Source organism: Ornithorhynchus anatinus, chromosome 1 (genome assembly GCF_004115215.2).
Source record: "Ornithorhynchus anatinus isolate Pmale09 chromosome 1, mOrnAna1.pri.v4, whole genome shotgun sequence".
Classification (NCBI taxonomy): Eukaryota; Metazoa; Chordata; class Mammalia; order Monotremata; family Ornithorhynchidae; genus Ornithorhynchus; species Ornithorhynchus anatinus.
Genome location: NC_041728.1, coordinates 32109428 through 32135321, shown reverse-complemented (window position 1 = coordinate 32135321; position 25894 = coordinate 32109428). Strand labels below are relative to the sequence as shown.

Here is a 25894-nt window from a genome sequence, read left to right as displayed (position 1 = left end):
GGCCGCCAGGGGGGGGTGGCGGCCGGGCCCCCGGCCGGCTCCACGTGTCCCCGGCCTACCCAGCGGCCCCCGCGCGGCCTCCGAAGGAAACCCCTCCCGCCCTGGCCGACGGCCGGAGACTACGAGTCCCGGCGGCCCCCGCGCGCCGCGCAGGCGCGGCGGGCCCCGTCCTCCGCCCGCCGCGCGGGGCCTGACGGGACCGGTAGTCCGAAGCCAGGCGGGGCCCGAGGAGGCGGCGGGGGCGGGGACTACATGTCCCAGCGGGCGGCGGGGCGGCCGGTCACGTGGCCTGAGGGCCGGGAGGGGGGAGAAGAGGGGGCCGTGCGTGCCGCCGTTGATCGGGTGCTGCGGCGAGGAGGTGGTGCTCGGCCGGGCCCTGTGAGGGAGTGAGTGCGGAGGGGAGAGTGAGAGAAGGGGAGACAGGAGGGCTCGGCTCGTTGTCGCGGTTGGCGTCGGTGAGTCCGCCCCCCCCGGGGGCCGCAGGAAATGAGCGATAACGATGACATCGAGGTGGAGAGCGACGTGAGTGCCGGGGCTCCCTCCCCGGGCGCGGGCGGCCGGTCCTGTCCTCCTCCACGCCCGATCGGGGGGGAGGGGGCGGCCGGGCCCTTCCCTCCTCCCCCCCCCCCTTTCCTTTCTTTCTTCCTTCCCCCCTGCCGAGTGCCAAAAAAAAAATAACCCCTCTGTTCTATTTGTCTCTCTCTCTCTTCTTCCAGGAAGAGCAACCGAGGTTTCAATCTGCGGTACGTCTCCTTCTCTCCATTTCATTTGCATCTCCGTGTGTCCCCGTCCCTCCCCCCCGCTAGCCCTCGGCGGGGGCGGGGCCCGGACGCCTCTGAGCGTGGTGGGGGCAGAGCGAGGGAAGCGCCCCGGTGACGTCACGGCGGGGGCGGGGGCGGGGGGGGCGGCGAGCAGCGGCCGCAGCGCTTAGACCAGTGTCGACCCGCCTAGTCCCGGGCTTGAGCGCGCCCTGCAGTGACCAGCACTTGATACGGTGCCGGGCGCCTGGTGTGGTGCTAAGCGCTTAGTACGGTGCAGAGCGCTTAGTGCCCTGCTGAGTGCTCAGTACGGTGCCGAGCGCCTACTGTGGTGCTAAGTGCTTAGCACGGTGCAGAGCGCATAGTGCCATGCTGAGTGCTCGGTACGGTGCAGAGCGCTTAGTGCCCTGCTGAGTGCTCAGTACGGTGCCGAGCGCCTAGTGTGGTGCTAAGCACTTAGCACAGTGCAGAGCGCTTAGCACGGTGCAGAGCGCTCAGCGCCATGCTGAGTGCTCGGTACGGTGCCGAGCGCGTAGACTCGATGCCGAACACTTAACCCCGGTGTTAACTGCTTAGTCCAGTACCAAGCACTTAATACGGTGCTGAGCGCTTAGTATGGTGCTAAGCACTTAGGACGGTGCAGAGCGCTTAGTGCCATGCTGAGTGCTTAGTACGGTGCCGAGCGCCTAGTGTGGTGCTAAGCAGTTAGTACGGTGCAGAGCGCTTAGTACGGTACAAAGCGCTCAGTGCCATGCTGAGTGCTTAGTACGGTGCAGAGCGCGTAGGCTCGGTGCCGAACACTTAACCCCGGTGTTAACCGCTTAGTCCAGTACCAAGCACTTAATACGGTGCTGAGCGCTTAGTATGGTGCCTTAGCACTTAGGATAGTGCAGAGCGCTTAGTGCTCTGCCCATGCTGAGTGCTTAGTGTGGTGCTGAGCACGTAGTCTCGGTGTCAAACACTTAACCCCGGTGTTAACCGCTTAGTCCAGTACCAAGCACTTAATACGGTGCTGAGCGCTTAGTACGGTGCTAAGCACTTAGGACGGTGCAGAGCACTTAGTGCTCTGATGAGCGGTTAGAACGGTGCAGAGCGCTCAGCGCCATGCTGAGTGCTTAGTACAGTGCTGAGCACGTAGTTTCGGTGCCGAACACTTAACCCCGCTGTTAACTGCTTAGTCCAGGACCAAGCACTTAACACGGTGCTGAGCACCTAGTATGGTACTAAGTACTTAGTACAGTGCAGAGCACTCAGCACCAAACTGAGTGCGTAGTACAGTGCCAAGTGCGTAGGCTAGGTGCCGAACCCTTAACCCTGGTGTTAACCACTTAGTCCAATACCAAGCACTTAATACGGTGCTGAGCGCTTAGTATGGTGCTAAGCACTTAGTACGGTGCAGAGCGCTTCGTGCCATGCCGAGCGCATAGTCTCGGTGCCAAACACTTAGTCCCGGTGTTAAACGCTTAGTACAGTACCAAGCACTTAATACAGTGCTGAGCACTTAGAATGGTTCTAAGCACTTAGTACGGTGCCGAGCTCTTAGTGTATAGTGCTGAGCACGTAGTCTAGGTGCCAAACACTTAGTCCCACTGTTAAGCACTTACTACAGTGCCAATAATAGAGTGCTGAGCACTTAGTATGGTACTAAGCACTTAGTACGGTGCAGAGCGCTTAGTGCCATGCTGAGCACTTAATACAGTGCCGAGGATGTAGTACCGGTGCCAAGCGCTTACTACAGTCCCGAGCGTGTAATCTCGGTGCCAAACACTTAGTCCCGGAGTTAAGCACTTAGTATGGTGCCAAGCACTTAATACAGTGCTGAGCGCTTCGTATGGTTCTAAGCACTTAGTACGGTGTCTAGCTGTTAGTACGGTGCGGAGCGCTTAGTATGGTACCGATCGCATAGTACTGGTGCCGAGCGCTTAGTACCGGTGCCAAGCACCTAGTACCGGTGCTTTTGCACCCAGTCAGCGCTCGATAAATACCATGGCATGAATGAACATGGGACCTAAGGCTCCCAGATCCTCCCGGCTCCACTTCGCATCTATCGGCCCCTGACGGGTGGGAGGAGCCCGGGCTCGAGGGAAGACCCAGCTGGCCTTGGGGGACCAATCTGGGGGTCAGGAAGGATGCTCTGGGAGCCAGGAGTCCGGGGGTCCCCGCCGTCCGAAAAGAGCGGCTTCCACGTCTTTGGGATGGAGGAGGGCTTTAGAGCATATGGCAGGGAGCGGGACCCCGAAGGGGGAAAGAAGACCAGGGGACTGGCTGGGGATGGGTTTGCCCAGATGGAGTGGTTCCCGTTGTCCCGGCCAGTACCTGGAATTCAGCTCAGCGGAGGCGTATGCGAATCCCAGCGAAAGGGGTTGGGACTGAGGAAGGCGGAAGAGGAGGGAATCTTGGTGGGTGACCGGAAATTGAAAGAGCCGAGGATCAGCGTGAGGAAAACAAGTTTGTTTTTTTCGTTTTGGTTTGGGTTTTTTTTTTTTTTTAAAGGGAACAGGGAATGGTTGGAGCAGTAAAGACTTTGAGGAGACTGTAATAATCTTGGGACAGAGAGAAACCTGATCCATGATCCATTTGATCGAGGCAGACGGGAACACCCCCCCCCCCCCCCCCAACACACACACCTCCGAAGAAGTCCTGGAAGCTTTTGAGATTCTGAAGGGATTTCAAAAATATTAAAATTTTGTGAAATCACAAAATACAATTAGCATCTTACCTAGTCTGAAAACTGCTATTTTTAATGGTATTTAAGTGCTTACTAGGTGTGAAGCACTCTTCTACCTGCTGGAGTAGATGCAGGTTAATCAGGTCGGACACAGTGCCTAGGCCACTTAGGACTCACGGTCTGAGGAGGAGGGAGAATGAGTTATTGAATCCCCATTTTATAGATGAGAAAAACTGAGGTGCTGAGAAAGTTAAGTGACAGCTGGCAGGTGACGGGGCTGGGATTGGAACCCGGATCCTCCGACTCCCAACCCCTTGCTGCTGCTTATAAATTTCAGTTGTTTTAGCAGATGATGCAAGTGCCCATCTGCTTCTTTTAACATCTAGAAATCTGATCATTTTGGTTTGAAATGTCAAGCTTTTCAAGTGAGTTGAGTACAGTCACCGTGGTATGCAAAAAGGTAGTGTTTTGGGTTCTTTTTATGATATTTGTAAGGTACTTACTATGTGCCAGACACTATTCTGAGTGCCGGGGTAGATGATAATGATTATGATATTTGTTGAGGGCTTAGTTATGTGCCAGGCACTGTTCCAAGCGCTGGGGTGGATACAAGCAAAGCAGGTCTGATAAAGTCCCTGTCCCTTGTGGGGCTCACGGTCTTAATCCCCATTTTACGGGTGATGTAACTGAGCACAGAGAAGTTAAGTGACTTGCTCCAGGTCACCCAGCAGACAAGTGACAATGTGACAGATGTTTTCTGCAACCACAAGCAATTGCTAACATTACCTAGGCAGTGGGAATTCCATTTTTCTGTAGTGACTATTGGATTAATATCTGCTCAGTGACTCGCTGCTTGCTTCTTTCTTTTCCTAAAACAAGTGCCACAGTGATTATTGTTAAAAGGAATTTATCCATTTGGAGGAGCCATTTTTAGTTCTTGTCTTGATTTTAAAGAGATCCCTTCAAGTAAGTTATATTAGAGTTTAGAAATAGCAGGCTTAATTTAGAAAAGTTTCTGTGACACATGACGTCCATAGAAAGTTACGTTTAATGGCTGTAAATATTTTGTATCCTGAGAAATGCAGGAGATGTGGGCAGGCGAGAGTCAGAAGCAAAAGTAAAACAGAAAGTGAAACTTAATTATAATGTCATTTTCTAGGCTGAGGAAGGGGTAAATGTATTCGTTAGAAAAAACCTCACTAGATCATCTAGCAGATGAATAGATTTTTGTACTACTCTGTCATTAGTGTTTCCTTTAACCAAACCCTTGCAACCCTGCAAGATCGGAGTGCATCTTTTTGTTTAAGCGCCTTGGCCGGCCTTTTGAAGATCAATTCCTTGCGCCAGTCTATCTTAATGAGTGTAAATGGTTACTTTTACATCCATTTCCTTGTTTTGGTGAGATTTTCCTGGAAGAGGTTAGAGCCCAAACGGGAAATTTAGGGGTAAGGCGATACCCCGAAAATCTTCGTCTATTCAAAAACATGGTTATGAAGAATTCTAACCCAATCGATAGGCAGACTGCCTCTGGAAGATTAAGTGGGTTTGTCAGATCCCATTTCTGGAGCTTTCCGGCATGAAGTATTTGATGTCTCAAGAGGTATTTGCTTCTTTGGGAATTATTCAGAAAGGTAGGAGAGCAGAACTGCCTCTGAGATTGGGGCCTGTAGAGCAGACTGCCGGCTTTAGCCAGAGTCGTTGGCAGAGCCCAAGTCCTCTGCGTTGCCCATTCTCTACTTGGCTCAGAATCTTTGAAGTACGATTATATTCCTAAATCTCGGGGCTGACTCTGGCTCTGGAACCCAGGACTTGGTTTCCTCAATAAACATCACTTTTATTTTTTATTTTTTCACCCTAATGGAGGTGAACAGAGAACTTGGGTGTTCGAAGAACTTTTCCAAGTGATTTCCTTTAAAACTGGTGAAATGTTGGAGCAGCGTCAGGGAATCCAGGGTTGGCGGCGTGACCTGATTCGGCGCTCCGAAGCTCTTAAGGGTGGGTTTTCTCCATCTTCTAAGGGTTGACGAAGAGGCCCAAGTAACAGATTTTGCTGGAGCTTACTTCTAAGTATCGGGGCAGGGAAATCTCAAGGGGACTTAAAAAAGAGGCTTGATATAGAGGAGCTCTCTGCCCTGTCTTCGAGCAGCCTACCGAAATACCCTCTTAAAAGAGTAGATGTCAGGGAAGCATGGATTAACCTTTCCTCCCAGGGGTTTTCGCAGGTGGATCTCAACCCTAGCAAGTTGGAATATGCCAGTCGTGAATGCTGTAAAATAAGAGGTGCTTTGTGGGGGAAGGTCAGGCCCGCTTGGGCATCGTCTAAGTAGCGGGGGAACCGATAGGCCTTGTCTGCTGTCAGTCAGGACCGTTATTCCCAGTTAATTAGGATGCTTGGATTAATGATGACGGATATCGACATTTTCACGAACACATGTTCTTCCTTTTTCGCCTAAAATCTTCTGTGGAGTTATGGTCCACTTCCCGGTCAAGTGGGTGGGCTATTAAAATTGCCTCTGTCGGATAGAAGCAGCCTGGCCTAGTGGCGAGAGTATGGGTTTGGGAGTCAGAGGAGGTGGGTTCTAATTCTGGCTCCGCCACTTCTCTGCTGTGTGACCTTGGGCAAGTCTCTTAACTTCTCTGTGACTCCTACTTCATCTGTAAAATGGGAATGACAACCACGAGCCCCATAAAGGACAGGGACTTTGTCCAACCTGATTGCCTTGTATCTACCCCAGAGCTAAGAATGGTGCTTGGCACATAGTAAGCGCTTAACAGATACCATAATTATTCATTATTGTTATTATTATAGGGGGGTGCCTGCATGAATTGGAGAGGACATAACCATCAGAAAGCAAGTGGTAGGAAATTCTAGCTACTCAGCTCATCCCAGCTTGGAGGGATATTTTCCTCCTGCCATAAGCTGGGCGGCTCCTTTGCCTATCCAAATACGTAAAATGTCATCGCCGGCCAAGCCAAAGTCGATAAAGTGGTATTTTATATATATTGGGTAGCTGGGAGGACACTGCAGATTCTTTTAGTTATTTTTATGGAGAGTCCTTGTTGCTCTGGGTCATCCCAGATGACTTTCCCTTGCTACCTGGGTGAGGCGGGTGTCATGCGGAGTTCACCGAGTGAGCCTCGAGCCCGAGCTGGAAAACCTGGGCAAAGAAACGGACTGTGTCAGTGCAGTACCACTTTTTCTCTCTCCTCCTCTCCAGTTTTGTTCCGGCTGGGGCCCGGAGTGCAACAGTTAAATAATTGAGCAGAGGTGCCACATGCCGTGAAATGCAGTGCAAAAGATGTCTTTACTTTTTTTTTTTTAAAAATATGTAGGCCCCGTTCATAGCTCAAGGAAGTGCTGTGGAGTGCTAGTGCTTCGGTAGCTCTGAAATCTTTCCTGCCCATGTTAGCGATGGGCCCGTCCACCTTGCAGGATGCCCTAGCTGGTTCTTTGGTCAAAAACCAACACTGCTGTTGTTATGGTCCCAGCAAGCATCCTGCCAGTTGCAGACCCGGGGCTAGAACCCAGATGTCCCAAGTCTTATCTGTGCTGTCTCCACTGGGCCGGTGACAGGGTTCAGTCGGTCGGCACTATTTCCTCAGTGCCTGCTGTGCGCAGAGCAGCGTATTGAATACTTAGGAGTAATCGGATGTATGTTCCCTGCCCTCAAGGAGCATACAGTGTAGTTGGCGAGATTTACAGGGAGAAGGAAGAGGGGCGTGCGTTCATGAGTTAGTACTTAAGTAATAATGCACCTGAGATCTGTACATAAGGGCCCTGGATGGTTTTGAATTCGTAAGTGTTTAGGTGGTTCTGAAGTGGCAGTTGAGGAGGAATGTCACCTGGGGAGGTAAGAGGTTTTTCAGTGAGGTCCCTTTGAAGGGGATGTGATTTCTTCATCTCGTCTTAGTGTTCGGTTTCATCTCTCCCCCCTTAACTGAGGGACGGGACTCATGTGTAATTACCACCTGGGGAGCCTTTCCCAGTACTTAATACAGTGCTCTGAGTACAGTAAATGCTTAATAGATACTATCTTTATTATTGCCGAAGGACTTTGAAGATCGGAAGAGCTGGGGTCTGTCCAGTTCAAGTGGGAGGGAGTTCCAGGCAAGGAGAAAGGCACCGGTGAGAGGTCAGTAGTGGGAGAAGTGAGAACGAGGTACAGCGAGTAATTGGCTCGAGTGGAACGAAGAGGGCCCGCTGGGGTTATAGTGGGAGAGGAGCGCAGTTGGGTGTTGAGGAAAGCTAGTCAGGAATCTCCTCCTGATGCAGAGTGGAATGGGCAACCACTGGAAGGCTGCCAGCAGCGACGAGCAGCATGCAGGATGATATTTTAAGGAAATGATCCGGGCGGCCGAGCGAAATACGGAGAGGAGGGCAGGGAGTCTGGAGGGAGGGAGGCTCGCGAAAAGGCTGGGGCAGGGTTGCCCCGTTGATTTAGCAGCTTAACGGTTAAGAAAGTCTTTGCTTTCAGAATAGAGTAACTCTTGAAACGCATGTTGTTGTTAGAGGCAGGGCTGGGCACAGTGCCAGCAATAACTTGTATTCCAGTCGCTCCTGTGAGATGCCGAGGGGTTGGGTAAAAAATAGGCAAAGAAGTCCAAATGCGTTTTATGCCTGGGTCTCTTTCAAGCATCCATAGGGCCTGCCCAGACCTCCCGCATCCCTGTATACGTTGGCTTCCTTGATGGGCCGGTGCTCTGACAGGGCCTATTAATCTAGTTACCTTAAGAGGCCGAATTAGTCACTGCCGCCTCGCTGGGACAGAGTGAGACCATTTTCCCTGCGCCTGCCCTGGGGAGTCTTCTGTCCCCTGCCCCCTCCAAGGTAGGGCCTGAGGATGGTGCTTTCACTACTGCCCACTGACCTCTTGGAGGAACTGGGCCTTTCTCGGTGCCTTAGGGAGCACTCATTTGAGCTTGGCTGCCTCTCTAAGGTGTCTCTGTGTGACTCTTCTTTTCCTTTCTCACCCCGTCTGCGTTTGTGCGTGGGGCAGGTTCTCCTACGTGCCGCCAGTCAGTCATTGCCCAAGAGGATGAAGTTTCTTCCATGGCGGTTAGAACTGTGGCATTTCTCTAGGAAGATGCTGGCCTGCAAAGCGGCTAAGAGGCCACCGTGGTGGAGAGCTCTGTCTTGACCGCTAGCCATCCCGTTTGAATGAGATGGGGGTTAGTGTTGTCAAGTTGGTCCGGTTGGCACTGCGGGAGTTTGTGGCCAACAAGTGGTCAGAGCAATAGGATCAACTTTGATTGAAGGCCTTCAGTGTGCCTCTCCAAGCCACAGGAGGTGTGGGTAAAAGATGTAGATGCCTGTTCGGTTTAGACTTGAGATCTGAAGTGAGCCTGGCTTGTTTGAAACTTTCTGAATAATCAAGTCCTAGGTGGGAAGAACCTGATGTAGATTTCACAGCTCGCTCACCTGAAGGTTGCCCAGAATGACCTCTGCTAGAGTGGATACGGGAGCGAGGGCTGGGTTAAATTTCCACCCTCTCCGGTGGTTTGATCAGACCTGGAACCCCAGGAGAAATCCCATCCGCGGCATCGGGAACAACAGTCCCCAGCTCAGGCCCGTGTAGAGGCCGCGAGCTGTGCTGTCTGTGTTGTCGATCCGGCTTCTCGAATTTGGCTGGCTCTCCAGATGAGAAGCCAAGATTTCTACAGATGGTCGACGGCCAAGTTCACTGATGGTCCCTCCGACCAAAAGGCCTGTTGTCCGTTTTAGTTCTTTCAAGGCTCAGTAAATGAGAAAAGAATGGTGCATTGTGGGGAAGATTTGGGTACCCCAACTCCACCCGGGCAGGGCCGTGCCCGCAAGGGCTCATTGAAACCACATTTAACCCGATCCTAGCAATTAAGACCACTCCGGGAGGAAAGTGATGACAATTTTCTCCGTTCTAATGTCTGCCTGCCTCTTTTGTTTAGATTGTCAACCCTATGAGGGCAGGACCTGTCTTTGGTTCTGTTGTATTCTTCCCAGGCGCTTAGCACAGTGCTCTGCGTACTGAGCGTGCAGTACATTCCATTGGTTAGTTGGTCCAAGGGAACTTTTTTCAGTTTTGCTTTGTTTGATTGTTTCCAAACAGCCTTCTATTTTGCTTGAAGTTGAGAAAATAGGATGGCTAGGAAAGAGAACAATACAGATGATTGAGTAGGTAGAAGCCGTAGTTGTGAGAACATTTTTCCGGTAAAATGGCAGTCGGGATGGAGCATGGTGGAAAGCAGCGAGAAAGCGTACGACCATAAAGCCGCATCGGCCTGTGAACGGGAGAACTTAAACATCAAGTTTTATGTTTGGTTAAGGTGCCTTTCAGGCAAAAGCCTGGTTTGAACCACTGGTGACCACGTGACTAGGAAGAACAGGAGAGGATGCTTTAGGAAAGGATTTCCAGATAGAAGAATGAATAGATTCATCACTTAATTCGTATCTCTTTCAGAAGATGGTGCTCTGTCATGGCAGGCTCTCTTTGTGGTATTATCAAGCAGGCTGTTGAAGAAAATCTCTGGCCTCAGGTTGTCTGGCAAGCGGGGTAGTGTTGCAATTGGCTGGCCAACGTTTCAACGACTGATTGATTGCCTCTTTCTTCAGTTTCTCTGGGTGGCCCATGTTGGACGGGTTTGGCGTAGCCCAGTGAATGAGTTCAAGACTGAGCAAGCTCACAGGTCCTGAGGAAGGCCCCCAGGTGTATGTCCTGAAATAGAAAGTTGTAGTCTGGAGCGCAACATGGGATTTCATGTTGCAGACTATGCGTCCATCAGTGCAGAATAGTTAGGGCATTGTGTTTGGGCAATCAGAAAGTGACTCAGTTACAGGTAGATGCCCTCCTGAGTGGCTCAGACTGTGTCCAATAGAGCGCTTAGATCCCTAATTCTTCTATAACTCTTGGGTCAAATGTAATTTACCTTTGTATCACAGCTCAAGGAAAAAAGTAAAGCGGTGGCATTCTTAAGAAATATGGTTCGGGCACATTAGGTACCATTTGGGAAGGAAGCACTCTCCTAGACGGAGTCTCGCTCCTCTTTTGGTGCTAAGCTTTTGGCATTCTCCTTAATGTGGGTTAAAGTTAAGCTGATCTACCCTCAAACGGATTGCTCTTCCCTTTAGTTCAGTTCTTTGGTAGGTTTCACAAGTGATGAAGGTACCTCAGTGCTCAGGATGCGTTCTCAGCGGGAGATTGTTGGTTCACTCCCATCGGTGGGATTCGGGTGCCTATGGAGCAGGTTGTATGTGCTTGTTGAAGCAGAGTTTAGAGGATAGCTGCGCCGTCTCTCCTATGCAGTGCTTCGTTGGGATTCTGAGCAGTCGAGGACAGAGAGACTTTGAGGCATTTGGATCCTGCCAAGCCAACATGACTTTGCAACAGGTGCCTGAGGTAATTTATTCAGGGCATGCGGATGTTGTAAGCCTTGCCGTCTCAGAATTTTGCCAGCTCCTGGCACAGCCTGTATGAAGGGGAAGCCCTTGGCAGGACAGCTTAAGGTCTCTTTGAAAAACTTTGAACAACATGAGGTTGTTTGAAATGTCGTTTCTGGGTCTTGAGCCCTGCCACAACTCATCTCGGGTTCTTGCGTCTGAATTCTCTCCGGATTTCTGCTCCTGTTATCTGACCGCTGGCAGAAGTTCTCAGATTTGGGGACGTCATTTTTAGAATCCCAGAGAGTGGAGAGAGGAGCACTGTGAAGGAAAGTAGCGCAGCACCAATAACCTTGGCTGTTTGTTGGGGCCCTCCCGGAGTGGAAATGCACGCTGGAGATTCCGCCGCTGGATTTATAGGCGATGGCCTGTCGTTAACTGTCGTCCTACCACATCGGGCAGACGGGGGAAAGGATTGACGGGCTGCGGGAGAGCAAGTTTTGCCCCTGTGAATAACTTTTTATTTTACTCGTGCGTGAGCTGGATGCTTCAAGCTGCCTTGGATGTTCCTGTTATGGACCTTGCTGCTCCTCACTCCATTTTCCCCTCCCTTCAGCAGGGCCTAAATCCGGAGACCCCCTTCGCTCCTTTCCCCGGCTCCCCCACCCCACCCCAATCAGGCGCCTCCAAGTTCAGTTGCCAGGGACCACGCCGAGGGCATTGAGTTCTCCAGGCCGAACCCTCTTCCCGCAGTGCTCCGGTGGAGGATCGCTGGCCCTCATTCGCACTGTCACTCTCCCTCTCTTTTAGGCTGACAAACGGGCTCATCATAATGCACTGGAGCGCAAGCGCAGGGACCATATCAAAGACAGCTTCCACAGTTTGCGGGACTCCGTTCCATCACTCCAAGGAGAGAAGGTGAGTTTATTGAGAAAGCCAGTAGGTTCTTTCCTTGCTTGGCTTCCCCACTTCTCCCCTCGGGGCGGTTGCCAAGCCGGCGGGAACGAACAGGGGAAAGTCACTGGATGTTCAGGATCAGTCCTCTCGCTCTTCCCTTCACGCCGGAGAGGCAGAACGGTGGTTTGGTGGGACAACTCTAAGGTTGGACTGATGTTCTTTGCCTGGGCCTTGCAGAAAGGACTTGTGACTGGTCTCCTAGGGGAAAAACCCAAAGAAGTAAGATGTAATGTGTCACTCAGTGGACATGAGGAAACCAGTGTTCCTCCCCAAGGAGAAAGATCCGACCAAGTCTTTCCCATCATTCATTCATTCACTCAATCATATTTGTTGAGTGCTTACTGTGTGCAAAGCACTGTACTAAGTGGCTTGGGGAAGTCCATTCGAAATACTTGTTTAGAAGCTCTGCACCTGGTCTTCGGTAAGAGTTCCCTTCGGACTATCGAGGAAGCATCCGTCTAAAAGACCCGAGCTTCACTGTGGGATGTTAAGGACATGTTCTTCACCTGATTGAGCTCTCCGGGAGGTGCAGAACTGCAATCCTCATTCCCGGCATGTTTTCCTACTCAGCCTGGGCCGCTACTGTGTCTTTGCAAGGACAAAGGTTAGGGCCGCTCGTGAAGCCTTCCTGTCACTAATGGAAAACAAGGCCACGAGTGCTTGCATTTGAACCCGCTCTGAAATCAAGCTAGTCAGCTTTCTCCCTTCCCTCCCTGATGATTTTGGAATGACTCTTTTCCCTTTTGGCTGTTCGTTATGGCCTCTATTTCTCTAATTCATCCAAGATCTAGAATACGATCTGTTTGGTCTTCTGCAGTAGTTCAGCTGACTGAACCAGAATCTGGGAAAAGGGTGCTTTGAGATATTGATTGGTGTGCGGGGCAGGGTGTGAATCCAGAAATGAGAAAGAAGTCTTGAAATAAGCATTTTTCCTGTATGGAAACCGTCCCTAGGAGTGCTTTGAGTTCCCATTTTCAAGTCTGTATTTGTTGGGATGGGGAGATGTCTCTCAGCTTGTTTGGCGAAGATTTGATTCAGGTGGCAGTCAGCTGGTTATTCCCCCCCCCCCAACCATCTTCCACTTACTCCCCAACCATGTGGTTTTTGCACTCTAGCATTTGTGAGTGTTGTGGTCACTTCCGCTATAAATGGCTCCTGAGCGAGGGGAGGGGCAGGGAGGCCCGTAGGGAGGGAACCTTTGTGGGCTCTTTTAAAAAGTGTTGCGTTGCTGCACGCTGTGCCCCAGCAGAAATGTGACTGGCAGGATACAGAGTGCGAATGGCACTAAGGAGAACCACAGGCAACGTTATCCGTCCCCGGGGTCGAGTTCTCGATTCCGAAGTTCCGGGACCGAGACTCATTTGGCATTTCCCACTGGGGAGTCCCACCATCATCATCACTGGCCTCTGGACCTTAAGCTCCGTGTGGTCAGGGAGGGTGTCTACCAAGTGCTAAATGCACTGTTCTGCACACAGTACTGATTGATTGACCCTTTTGTATTTTGGAAGGCTGCCTGCAGATGTTGCCTTTCACAGGGCAGCCTCCCTGGGTGAGTTGGTTAAAAGAATAAGGAAGCAGGCCACGTGACAACCCATCAACGCAGAGTCAGAATCTTTGCTGTAGGTTCCCGCAGACTCCTTTTACAGGCTCCCAGCTGCCCTGAGCCAAGGTGCTTATCTTGATGGACAGCATTCCTGGGTGCAACACTTGTCTGAACACAAAGAATCTTTATGATTGGTGGCAGGCCCGCCCTTTCTTAGTCAGAGGGCACGTGTACAAAGAACAATACCGTCTCATGCCAACCTAGGCCACTGGCAATTGATAGTGCTGCTTTTGCCACAGCGTATCTTGGCATTCCTTTGGCGGGCAAAGCCTGTAAACTTGGCATTCCTTTGGCGGGCCAAGCCTGTACGACCTGAAGATGTCAAAGGTCACAGAGGTTCTGGTGGCTATTTTTGTCCCTATCGATCCCAGAGATCGTCTTCGACCTACAGAGAACACATTCTTCCCTGTCCCTGTGATTTCTCCTCCCTTGACTTCTGACAAGGTTCTCAGTCGTTCAGGAGGAATTCTGTTTTTTCTTTACAAACATTGGAAGGAAATCCCTGGTTTGCCGAATAAAATTTGCTGGGTGTTTTGTTTTAATGGTATCTGTTAATCACTTAATATGAACCAGGCACTGTAGTAAACATTGGCGTAGATGCAAGATAATCATTTTGGCTACGGATCCTGACCCACATGGGGCTCACAGTCTTAATCCCCATTTTACAGATGAGGAAACTGAGGCTCGGAGCAGTAAAGTGACTTGCCTGACATCACGGAGCAGACAAGTGGCAGGTTGGGGATTAGAGTCCAGATCCTCTGACTCCCAGGCCTGTGCTGTCCTAGGCCACACTGCTCCCGTGTAATTGAAAAAGTCCGTACTTTGGGGCCATAAGATTCTGGAGTTCTTTCTGGGCACTTTCAATTCTGGAATCTATCATTTGGTGTATTTATTGGGTACCCAAAATATGGACATAGGTATTGCCTTCAGAGGAAACTTATGGTAATAAGGCTCTGAACCTTTTATTGGGCAGTACTTTCTGTTTCAGGAGAGCCCAAGTCTCATTTCTCTATTCCGAGTATCAAAGCTTTTTCACCTTCCCAGCTCTGGTTTGTTCTGGCCCAGCCTCAGCGTGGTAAGTGCATCCAGCAGATGCGATTAGGGTCCCGTGACTCCGCACAGACTTCTAGTTTCTTGCCTGATGATGCAGTTACTAAAATCGTAGGGTTTCACCCAAAGGAAATTGACTCACACTTGATCCGAGTTGCGTGAACACGCAGGTTGAGACATTTGGTGACGAGGGGTCTCTGCTCCTTGGGGTTTCCTTTTCAGTTTCAGTGTCCCTCAGGGCAAACCTGACAGCCCTTAATTGCGAGTGTAGACTATTGTCCAACCTCTCACTTAGGGTTTTGACAGGCGTTTCCCTGCTAGCTTCTTGCTGCTAAGTTACTTGAGGCTGAAATGGTCTGTGATTCCGAGTTCCTCGGGACCGTAAATTCTTTGAGAAACCCATTTCAGGAAACTCAGATGTGACAGGAAATGGGGAGGGGCTCAGGGGGAAGGAGGGAGCTACCTTTCCCGCTGAGACCGAGCTAAGCAAGCAGCTTGAGTAAGGAACAGAGTTTTCAAGTGTACGGCCCAGGTCCTGGCCATCTTCTGATTCACTTCCCTCCACCCGCGATAAACAATTTCGTGGTGTTCCCTTTCACGTAAGACTGTAACTTCTATGGATCGTAATCTCTAGGCTGTGAGTTTGTGAGCAGGGAACGGGTCTGTCATCTCTGTTGTACTGTACTCTCCCAAATGCTTAGTACAGTGTTCTGCACACAGTCCTCAATACCATTGCTGTTGCTGTTGATGATATTGATTCACATCCTGATAAAATTCCCACTTGAATGATGGACTACATTTTGCCTTTCAATTCCTTGGTAATTTAATTCGGATTCAGATTAATCTGAAAATCGAGGAGATGGTTGCGAGCACTGCCACGGGTTTCCTAAATTCCTTTCCCACGGTAGGGAGCCGAACCTATGTCCCTTGGAGTTGGGAAGTGGAAATGGGCTGGGAAGCCTTTTGGAATCCTGGTTGCTCAGAGTTGGAGGAACATTCCCAAAGACCGAGATTTGCCAGAAAGTTTTCCTGTTGGAATCCCATTTTGAATTTTATAGAGCCCCCTACTAGAGTTCCCTGCAGTATCCAAATTCTGTAAAGTGTCCTTTTGCGAGATCAATATTTGTCAGGTGTTTGGAGATTTTGTTTGAATATTGCAGTTTAGGAAGTGGCTGAATAAGCTTCTCAGGAAAAATTGAAATGGTGCCTTTTCTAGCAACCAAGCAGAGAAGGCCGTCAGATTGGCCCTGGACTTTTGTAGTTTTTCAGTTGCTTCCTGGCGGGCTTTGGGGTGGTATGCTAACTTGCCACTTATTAGAAATAATCTTCTGCTTCACAGTTTCTAGAACCTTTGAAGAAGGTTGTCCTTCTCGTGGGAGTGCGAAGATCAGGTGTGCCTGTTTGGCGTTAGATATCTCAAATTCTGGCCCACTCTCAAATCGAACCAGTCCTTAGGCAGCACTGGCCTATTGGATCGAGCACGGGCCTGGGAGTCCGAAGAGCCTGGGAGTCCGAAGGGCCTGGGAGTCCGAAGGGCCTGGGAGTCCAAAGGACCTGGGTTCTAATCCCAGCTCCGTCACTTGTTTGCCTTGTTACCTTGGCACGTCACTTCTGTGCCTCAGTTACCTCAACTGTAAAGTGGGAATTGAGACTATGAGCCCCATGTGGTACAGGGACTGTGTCCAACCGATTTGTTGGAATCCACCCCAGCGCTTAGTACAGTGCCTGGCACAGAGTAAGCCCTTTACAAATGATGTTATTATTATAAGGACCCAAAAGCTCAGGGCTGACCCGCGAGTGGTCTCAGGTTCCAGAGCACTGGGGCTGGCTGAACGAGAATCAGCCTGAGGCTCACTCCCCCGGCGTGTGGCCGCGTTGTTTCAGTCATCTGTGGGCCGCAGTCCCAGAAGTCCAGAGGGCAACCGAGCATGGGCAGGTGTAGTCCTCCTGGTCTGAAACCCTGATGGGGGCAGTCATGGTGAGTAAGTGGAAGAGCGAACCCCATTTGCCTGGACTGTCCCACCGGTCCAGAACCCTTGGGGGTGGGCCTACCTCATGAAGGACTCTAATAATAGTAATGGGGGTATTTCTTAGGCACTCACTCTGTGCCGAGCATAATGAGTGCTTACGGGGTTGACACAAGACAGGTTGGACATACACACTGGGCTCACAGTCTTAAGGGGAGGGAGAACAGCCATTGGACCCCCCCCCCATTTTACAGATGAGGAAACCAAGGCACAGAGCAGTGAACTCACTTGCCCAAGGTCATACCGCAGGCACTGACTCGCAGGCTCGGCCCCTTTCCAATAGGCCAGGAAGCTCCCGGTAGCAACTTTGGGTTCACTTGTGTCACTGGCTCAGGGGCCCTTCATCGAGGTAGAGGCCTCCTTTTGTGGGTTCACCTGGGCCAGTGCCAGAAACGGTGACCTACAGAAACCACCTGTATCTCCCTTACCCGTCCTTCTGAATCTGTCACCTGCCTTGATCTTGTCTCCTTTGAAGCGAAGGGCCCAGAAATGGTCACGAAGGACAAAGAGTGTAGCCTTGGTCGAAAATAAAGAAAAGCAGGGTGGTGGTCCTCCAGCTCCTTTGGCCAAGGCAAATTTAGGCTTTTTTATAAACTAATGTTAAAAGACAAGCAGCTGACGCTCCCAACTCCCTCTGCCAGACCCTCTCTGGATATCTGGTGTATGTGAATGTGTAGAGAGGGCCCTTTTTATCCTTCATTAGAATGATTTTATTTTTCTTTGAAGCCTCTCTTCCTCGAGGAGGAGGTGTGGTGACCAAACAGCCCCCTTCTGCTCGGTTTTTTCATCTGTTCTCCCTCCTACTAAGACTGGGAAGCCCCATGTGGGACAGAGACAGTGTCTGGCCTAATTAACTCGTATCTGCCCCAGTGCTTCACACATAGCAACTGCTTAACATATGCCACGATTATTATTATTGTGTGGAAAACCCTAGGGTAGAAGGAAGCTGCTTTGGCAAACCGTTCTCTCCCATTCAGTATATCTAAGGAGGGTGAGATTACTTTAGGAATGTGAGCAGTTTGTCCAGCTCTGTTATTTCCTCGCATCGCTTCTGGCCGCTGGAGGGATTGTCTTTTGGATGAAACCGACAACGTCTTCTCATTAAAGTTCTCATTACCGTGTTCATAGAAGGTGGAGTGTCTTGGTATTTTTATTTCATAGCTAGGTAGCGATCTCCGCATATTACGTTTAGAACATTTACCACCCTAAGGAACAGTTCTTTGTCTGAAGAAAAGGGAGCATCCTTTCAAGTGCTCCTGTACTAAATGTTTCTGAGAGATGGGACAAAAGTTGTGGTGGGAAAACGTATTTTTCTGCCAAAGTATTCTTGGTGACCAAGAAAGAAGATCGCAAAAGGTGTCAAAAAATAAATTTGTATGATGACACTTCTGTGGATTTTTTTTGTTTGTTTCAAAAATATCATTTGGGGAGGTAATTGTCAGGTTTTCTCACTTAAACTCGATTTGAAACTAAGGTTTTATTCAATCTCAAGCTTTTTGGTGTGATTCGCATGTAACAACTCTGCTCCCCCCAGCTTTCTTCCATGACATCACTCCTTTCTGGCATTGCAAATGATGCAAGTGTCACACAAATGTACCCTCTCACAAGCCATCTGTTGGCTAACACAGCAAAGAAAGCCACCCAAAACTAAAGAAGGCTGGTTGAACTCCCAACAGTGAGATAGATCTTGTTTTTGAGTGAGGACTCTATACTGAAGGGAGAATAAATGGCACATGAAGAATAATAATAATAATGTTGGTATTTGTTAAGCGCTTACTATGTGCAGAGCACTGTTCTAAGCGCTGGGGTAGACATAAGGGAATCAGGTTGTCCCACATGGGGCTCACAGTCTTAATCCCCATTTTACAGATGAGGTCACTGAGGCCCAGAGAAGTTAAGTGACTTGCCCACAGTCACACAGCTGACAAGTGGCAGAATCGGGATTCGAACTCATGACCTCTGACTCCAAAGCCCGTGCTCTTTCCACCGAGCCACGCTGCTTCTCTAAGAAAGAAGAAGAAATCAGTAAAACCGATCATGAGGACAACTTCCAGTGCTTTACAGTAGAGAGAAGGAAAATTGCCCAGAGAATAATATTATACTTGATTTAATAGACTAAACTGACCAAACATCACAGCCTCCTCTGTTGGTGACTAATGCTCCAAAATACATCGCTGTTCTGTTGACAGTCATGGAGATGCGAGAATGGGGAATCCATTACGCACATGCCCTACATTGATGATTTTGACCATTTTGGCAGCAAAAGTATGAAGAAAAATAACCCAGATTTTAAAAGTTCTCTTTCTGTGGGTGCTTAAGCCTGATTTAAAAGAAGATTTGTCGGTTGGATCAGATCGAGCCGTAAAAATTCACACCCTAACTGCGCCCCGTGCACCCTGATTTACTATGCTCATGTCAGGAGTAGAGTGACTGAGGGAGGGGTGTGTTGGCCACTTAGGACCTGTTTCGACCCTGAGGTGTTTCAGCTTCTTAGGTGGTTTCAATGACAACTGGTGGTTCAATTAAATTATTCACTTGAATTCTGGTTTAAATCAGATGTGAGCCCCATGTGGGTCAGGGACTGTGCCCAACCTGAGTGATTTGTACCTATCCCGGTGCTTTAGAACACTGCTTGACCCATAGTATGCATTTTAATAAAGACCATAAAAAAGCCCCTATTTTAGGGATCCTGCAGGCTTCTCAAAAGAAACGGCTTCACTCCCTTAAAAATGATCCTGCCCAGTAAAACTGACTTTGGTGAGTTGGACTTTCTGATATTTGTGTATATAAGTCTTTTCCCAGCTCTGAGGTGATGATATTGCCGCTGCAGAATGGAAATTATTACCCAGGAGAGTCTGCGATTTTGGCAATGAGGTAGAATGTCAAAATCATTTTAGATGAAATTTGCCAACCTAGTTCTTTGGTGAGTTATCAGATGTTATTCCTGCATGAGATTTCTTAGGTTTTAACCAGTCCCACAGAGTGAGGGTCTTAATTTTGAGACCCTTCAGTGAAACGTTATTCTGCCTAAGAAAGAGCTGCTCCTTTGGGGGAAAACAAAATTCTAGGAGCTCAAGTCTTAACTTTCCTCCCTCCTCCTTATCCTCATCTTCCCACCACCTCTCCACATGAAGCATTTCAACTCCATTTCATCCAATCCCATGGCCTATCTTTGAGCCATTCTAAAAAGAAAAATTGCTGTTGGAAGTTGGGCCCTGGCATTGGGAGTTAACTAGGCCCTGCAGCAGGTGAAAAAAATAAGAGTAGAGTGCCTTTATCTTTCATTGAATTCTGGTTGGAGACCAAAAGAATAGGTGTTCCATCCCAAGCAACAAGCAGAAATAAGGCATTAAATGATTTCCAGGCCCAGAAATAACCCTTTCGGTCTTACCGTTAACTCATCTGGTTGAGACCTTTTCTGCAAAACAGAAACCGAAAGCCCCAAATTCAAATTTGCTTCAGAGTCCAGGTCATAAAGGCTCATTGGCATCTCTCTGGCTTGATAATATCCAAACAACAAATATTTTACAGTCTCTCCTACAAGGGCAATTCCTTGTCATTCTAGGACATACTGGTTTACCAGACCCAATCGATCACTTCAACTGTGACGCTGGGTTGGTGGGGAGCTTTGCCTGTTAGATACGGGGTGTTTTGGAGTGTTAAAGGAGCCTCGCTGCTTCTTGCCCTAGGGTTTTATTCTCCTTTGGGCCAGTCTACCCGGTTAGAAGGATCAGTTGAACAAATGACGAGAGGTTGCATTTCCTGCTTTCCTTTTTTTTTTTTCTTCCTCTGTTGAATGTAAACTTTCCCCTTTGAATGCTAGATGATTTTGACAAGTTATGGGAGACTCTGGGACCCGTGCACTCTGATTCTCCATGTCTGATATCCAGTGTCAGAAGGGAGGTGGAAAATGTGGGCTGGGAGGCCCTCTCAGGAAGAAACATTTGGAGGGTCCTGAAATGGTTGAGTTCTTCCTTTCTGCAACCGCTACCACTGGGGAATGAGAAGAGAGAAAGAAGCAGGGTAGCTTCTCAACTGCCATCAGTCACATTCGTGCTGCCCAAACAGCGTCAGAAGTCTGAGGCGAGGATATTCCGTTTGGCCTTTTTCCCTTCCTCTCCCACCCCCGGAGTCTGGGGCTGAGTATATGTAGGATTATCCGAATCACGGCTCCACCCCACCTCCTATTTATTTTAGCTGCCGTGTAAGGGCTGGGAAAATCTAATGTTCCAAATCTCCCCCGACACCCCCCCACCCTGCCTTGTTGGAAAGCTGCATATTCTGGGCTCCTTCAAAAGAGAGAAAAGAAAGCCTGTACTCTACGGGAAATTGGTTTTTAAGTTACCAGGGGCTACCCTGTTCTCCCCTTCCTTTCTGGTCAGATGTTGGCAGGATGCTTTTTCATCTTTAGAAGGTTGCGGTTTCCCCATCTTCCATATCGGAGATAGGTGGTTAGTGTCCAACTTTTCACTTGTAAGAAAACAAGGAGAAACTGCTGTCTGACTCTGGAAGGGTGCAGCCCTGAAAACGGCGCCTCTTTATCATCGTCGTCATCACCCAAAAGTATTCAACACCCATATTTATAACCTGCTGGGCTGAGGACTGTACAAGGTTTAACTCCACGCTCTCCTTACCCCCTGGAGTTTTATCATCTAAAGGAGATAAAGTCTAAATGGCAGGTGTGTATCTAGAACACAGGATAAACGACAAACCATTAGGTAAATGAAATATTTACGTGAGATGCTGTTCACGTCGAAGGTGATGGGGCGGTAACGAGAAAAGCGAGTTCCTTTAATTGCTCCCTTTTTGAGTGTGTGCATTGCTTAATTTTGCCACCCAGTAATTAAAAGCCCTGGTAGGTTCAGTTATTGGGGAAGATGGGAAGCAGCATTGAGAATGGCTTTCACCGGGAGAGGAGCTGGAAGAACCTTGGCTAGGCTGGGTTAGTCGTGGAAAGGGCAAGGGCCAAGATGGGGCCAGTCCCGTGCCCCCATTCAAGCCTTCAACTAGGGCAAGCAGCATGCAGGCCCAGGCAGACGTGGTTAGCCGCCTCTCCTGCATGTGGGACACTCCCTCTGGTCCTGCCTCACTCGAGGGCCCAGAGTCCTTTTCCCCTCCTAGACCTTCTCGTGTGCATATCGAGGTCATCCAGATGCAGCCGTGGCACTTTGGAGAAAAGAGCTGAGTGTCTTTGCCGCAGCCCATGGGCCCAACCTGGGAAGAATAAGCGAGGCTCTATTTTGGTTTTCCCCACTTGTATTCTCCCGAGGGCCTAGTAAAAGCCACCAAGAAGGAGGTGTGTTTGTATACGTTAGTCCTTTGGTGACTTCTGTCTCCCACTGTTAGAAATTTGGGACCCGTGTAAAGTACTGGAGCGCTTTTCTGTCCTTAATCAATCAATGGAATCAATTGAGGGTATATTGTGTGCAGAGCTCTGTACTAAGCATTTGAAGTCTTGCCTGGAGCTGCTCCCCACCCCAACAACGCGGGTTGTGATTTCCAGAGGGGAACCACCGGGAACGCTTCAGTCGGGAGCCTCTCTGGGCTCCCCCGCCTTATGTCTCTGTACCGCGTCACCCCAGAGAAATGGACTGTGAAGTAACTTGTGCGAGCAGCAGCTTTGAGTCACCCTGGCGATATCTGCCACCTGAGAGCAACACCTCTCAGTTACCTGGTCCCATCATCTCACGCCTCTCACTACCAACTTACTCCTCTGGCCAGACGGTTGCACCCACAGTCGTCACGTGGAGAGTAAAGAGCGTGGCCTCGGCCGGAAGTTGCTCAACCTGCCCTGTTCCGCTCTCTCGGAGGCTGACATCAAGGTTTTAATACTTCGACGCCCCCCCCGTAGCGTTCTCTCCTTGGGAGACAGGGCCGCAGGCTAGAAAGCAGCCTGACGAGCTCTCCCCGCGGCCCCTACTTTGCAAGAGAAGTTTAACATCCTTCTCTTCCTCCGGTCCTTTTCTCTTCCCCCGAGGGGCCAGCCGTCCATCGTCTCACCCTTGTCTTCCCTCAGCGGGCGTGGTCCCCAGCCTCAGGAGTCACGGGCGATTAGTCAGTAACTGGTGCCCAGCTAAGCAGTTTGCCGTGCTGTACGCCCGGGGCCCCGCCGCCGGCTCGCTCACCCCCGACCGGTTTCCCAGCCAGCTTTGCCCCTCCGCTCCCCCGCCCCTTCCTTCCAGCGACTGCGGAAAACAACCTGGGCCTCCCCTCTCCTGTGGACTAGGTCTTTATTTTGTCCCCTGTGCTTTTTCTCACTATTGCAACAGGCATCCCGGGCCCAAATCTTAGACAAAGCCACAGAGTATATCCAGTACATGCGAAGGAAAAACCACACACACCAGCAGGACATTGATGACCTCAAGCGGCAGAACGCTCTCCTGGAGCAGCAAGGTGAGCACCCGGGGCGTAGGGGCAGCGGGCCCTGCTCTACCTCGGCCGGGAAAGCCAGGAGCGGAGCCGGGCCCGGAGAGCCGACGAGCCACCTCCGTCCCAGAGACGCGGTGTGAAGCGGCCAGGAGTTAGTCTGAGGAAGAACCTTTGGCCACTTCCCCAAGCAGCAGCTGAAACTTGCCGAGCCCTAAAATGATTGAGTCAGGGCAGTGGGGACTAGGGAATGGAACTCTAGATCGCAAGTCTGAAGATTGCCCATCTCGCTTCTGACCTGGGACGTGGCACCGCTCCCCCGACCCCCATTTTCTGCCTCAGTTTCCCTCCACATGGGGGAGGTCCCCTGGCACCGAGGTCCATAGAGTGCTTTGCAGACCATCGGAAGAAAGTGTGCGGTGTAAGTACCAAGCCTCAAGACTCCCAAGGGCCAGCGTAGATGGTTGTCTGATTGGGGCCGCCCATAGGGCGGCCCACGGCGTTGTCCATTGCTCACAACCGCCTTTTCCTGTGACCGCAGGGCAAAGGGAGAGCCGCTCAAGGTCTTTGTTCCTGGGGAGTTCACTTCTCTTCCTCCCTCATGGAAGATGCAAGTAGAAGGAAATGCAAGTAACCATCTGGGTTAGAACGATGCCAAAACAGGGTGGTTCTTGGCTTTCCAGGCTCAGGAGAAACCGAGCCGGGGCTGGGAGTGGGAGACACGGCCGGGGGGTGGGGATGGGAGGTGCCAGCCGCCGTATCCCGCATGTCGGGGCTCGGGAGCAGTGTGCATTGGTGAGCTGCTGCCAGTTGCCCCCCACCCCCCACCCCGGGCTCTCGCGACCAGAGGGTCTGTCTCGTTACGGAGCGTGACCTAAACTCTCCCTTGGCCGGTTCCGTGGCGTCACCCCGGGCCGCCGGTCGGTTTCCGCCGCGTCCCTCCCGGTGCAACCGCTCCCACCCCTGCTGCGATGGGTGGGTGGGGGGAGCCCGGCCCCGCTCTTCTTCCTCCATTCCGTGGCCGGGCCCTGCAGAGAGCTCATCCTCGGCGGGTGGGCGTTTCCGTGGGTCCGTGCGCGTGTGCCGGGCTTCTGTGGCGGGGGTGATGACATCGCAGATCTCTGCTCCGGAGTCGCACGGGAGCGGGGAGGGGAGGGCGGAGCCTCCAGAGGGCCATTGCACGTCCGGACCTCCCGAAGCCAAGCCTTCGGAAGAACAGGAAGGACCCCGAGGCTGAGTCTCCCCGGCCCTGCTAGGCTCCCCAGCCCTGACGTGCTCCTCGTCTTGCCTTTCAGTCCGTGCACTGGAGAAAGCGAGGTCGAGCGCCCAGCTGCAGGCCAACTACTCTTCCTCGGACAACAGCCTGTACACCAACCCCAAGGGCAGCACCATCTCCGCCTTCGACGGGGGCTCCGACTCCAGCTCCGAGTCAGAGCCGGAAGAGCCCCAGAGCCGAAAGAAGCTCCGCATGGAGGCCAGCTAAGCAGGGCAGGCCAGCACTAAAAACTGTCTGTCTGTCTCCTCCTCCTCCTCCTCTTCCTCCTCCTCCTCCACCGTCTCCTCCCTCAGTTCATCGTTAGACACCCCTCCAAGCTGTTTCACAGACTCTTTATTTTTCTTTTTTTTTTTTTTTAAAGTAGAAGCTCTTGGACTGCAGCTTTCACCCCCCTCCCCCCTCCCCTTCAGCAGCTCCCTCTCCCGTCATATGTTTTTCAACCAAAACATCCTAACTTGGCAGCTCTTTCTGCGGAGGACAGATGGACGGACCCCTAAGCACAGGCCGCCGCCCCGCCTGCCCATCCTGCCGGGCTCCAGAGCAGGGGCGACTCCTTTCTCCAACACGAGCCCCACCCTTTCTCCCCTGCCCCTCATTTGATAGACTTTGTGAATCTGCGAACTGCTCGAGCTGTAGAAGAAAAGCGGTTGGGAATAATCAGATTTGCCCTGCTTAAACAAAAAAGAAACCAACAACGGAGAGGGGGAGTTGTTTTTGTTTGTTTTTCTGTCCTTTTTTTTTTTTTTTTTTAGACGAAAGTGTTTTGGTTTTTTTTATTTAATCGCTCCCGCTAGAAGGGCCAGGCCAGCGGGAAGGTTGCGGTTGGCCGAGGGCAGGTGGAGTACATTTTCAGCGGAAGGCCGTGCGTCTCGGCCACCAAGTTGGCAGGTGAAGCCGGCTATTTTTTTTGTTTGTTTTAAAGCCTGAATTGCCAGCATTCGGGTGCGTCAGGTGACACCCATATGGTGCGTATCTGGAGGCTGCAGCAGCGAGGCATTTTGGGGCACCCGGGGATTGGCGTGGGTTTGTGTTTGCGGTAGGGAGGAAGGGTTTGGGTGAGGGTGGCGGGCACTGTGTTGAGGGCAATCGATGATGTTTTAATATTTATTACCTGCTACTGAAATTTTGAATCTGACTGGACTTCCCCCTCTCCCCGATGATGTTGAAACTGTAAAGCGACAGATTCATAAAGTAATGATCAAACTCTCCCTTTCTCTCTGTGTGTATTTCTAAGAAATAGAGCCAACCGTTTTTTATGTAAATACACCAAGAGCATCGTACTGGTACTAAACCCTGCAGGTTAGCGCGGACTCCCTCCTCCCCGATCCTCATCCCCATTTCCCTCTTGCTCAGGGACCCGCCGCCTCCTCTACGAGATGCCCCTCTCCCCTCCCGCCCGGCCCCAGTCCTGGACACGGTCGGTGGGTCCCAGTGGAGGGATCGTGCGTTTAAATCTTTTCTTCGTCTTTACCCCCACCGTACTCGACTCCTGGCGTTTGCTGATCTCTAGTGTATACTATGTAGTCTCGGTCCATGTTTGATTCCATTCCATGGAAATAAAAAAGTATGTTGTACATACTGCCCAAGAATTGTCTTGCAAGTTAAGGCTTCCCCCTTTACTATAAGACTATAAATAAAAACTTATTTTATCCTTCTTAGTGGTCATGATGTCTTCTTGCCTATTTCCGGAGGTCAGGCTGCGGAGGAAGGGCGCGACTTCTGACCGCGGTGTCGGTTTTCCCGCCGCTCTCAGATACGAACCACGAGCCTCCCCGGGGTCGGGATGCCGAGGAGGCCGCGGAGCCTTTCACGCTGGGAATCCCCGTCAGATGGGCAGG

General features: G+C 50.8%; 1 protein-coding gene across 3 annotated transcripts; it reads left to right on the top strand.

Moving 5' to 3' along the window:
• The first annotated feature begins 316 nt into the window (after positions 1-316).
• MAX (MYC associated factor X) lies at positions 317-25710 on the top strand. Of its 3 annotated transcripts, none has more exons than XM_007662680.3 (5): positions 317-522; positions 717-743; positions 11588-11695; positions 22684-22807; positions 24076-25710. In XM_007662680.3, exons 1-5 carry the CDS (start codon positions 487-489, stop codon positions 24261-24263), a joined length of 483 nt encoding a protein of 160 aa, XP_007660870.1. In that variant the 5' UTR covers positions 317-486; the 3' UTR covers positions 24264-25710. The 3 variants fall into 3 exon arrangements, with proteins under 3 accessions (XP_007660870.1, XP_007660869.1, XP_007660871.1); XM_007662679.2 differs by having other exon boundaries at positions 22678-22807; XM_007662681.2 differs by lacking the exon at positions 717-743 and having other exon boundaries at positions 22678-22807.
• The last annotated feature ends 184 nt before the right edge of the window (positions 25711-25894 follow it).

Excerpts from the sequence above, each read along its gene's own strand:
- MAX (XM_007662679.2), top strand. The coding sequence starts at position 487 with ATGAGCGATAACGATGACATCGAGGTGGAGAGCGAC. Across the intron at positions 744-11,587 it reads AACCGAGGTTTCAATCTGCG|GCTGACAAACGGGCTCATCA; the intron begins GTACGTCTCCTT and ends CCTCTCTTTTAG. Across the intron at positions 11,696-22,677 it reads CATCACTCCAAGGAGAGAAG|CAACAGGCATCCCGGGCCCA; the intron begins GTGAGTTTATTG and ends TTCTCACTATTG.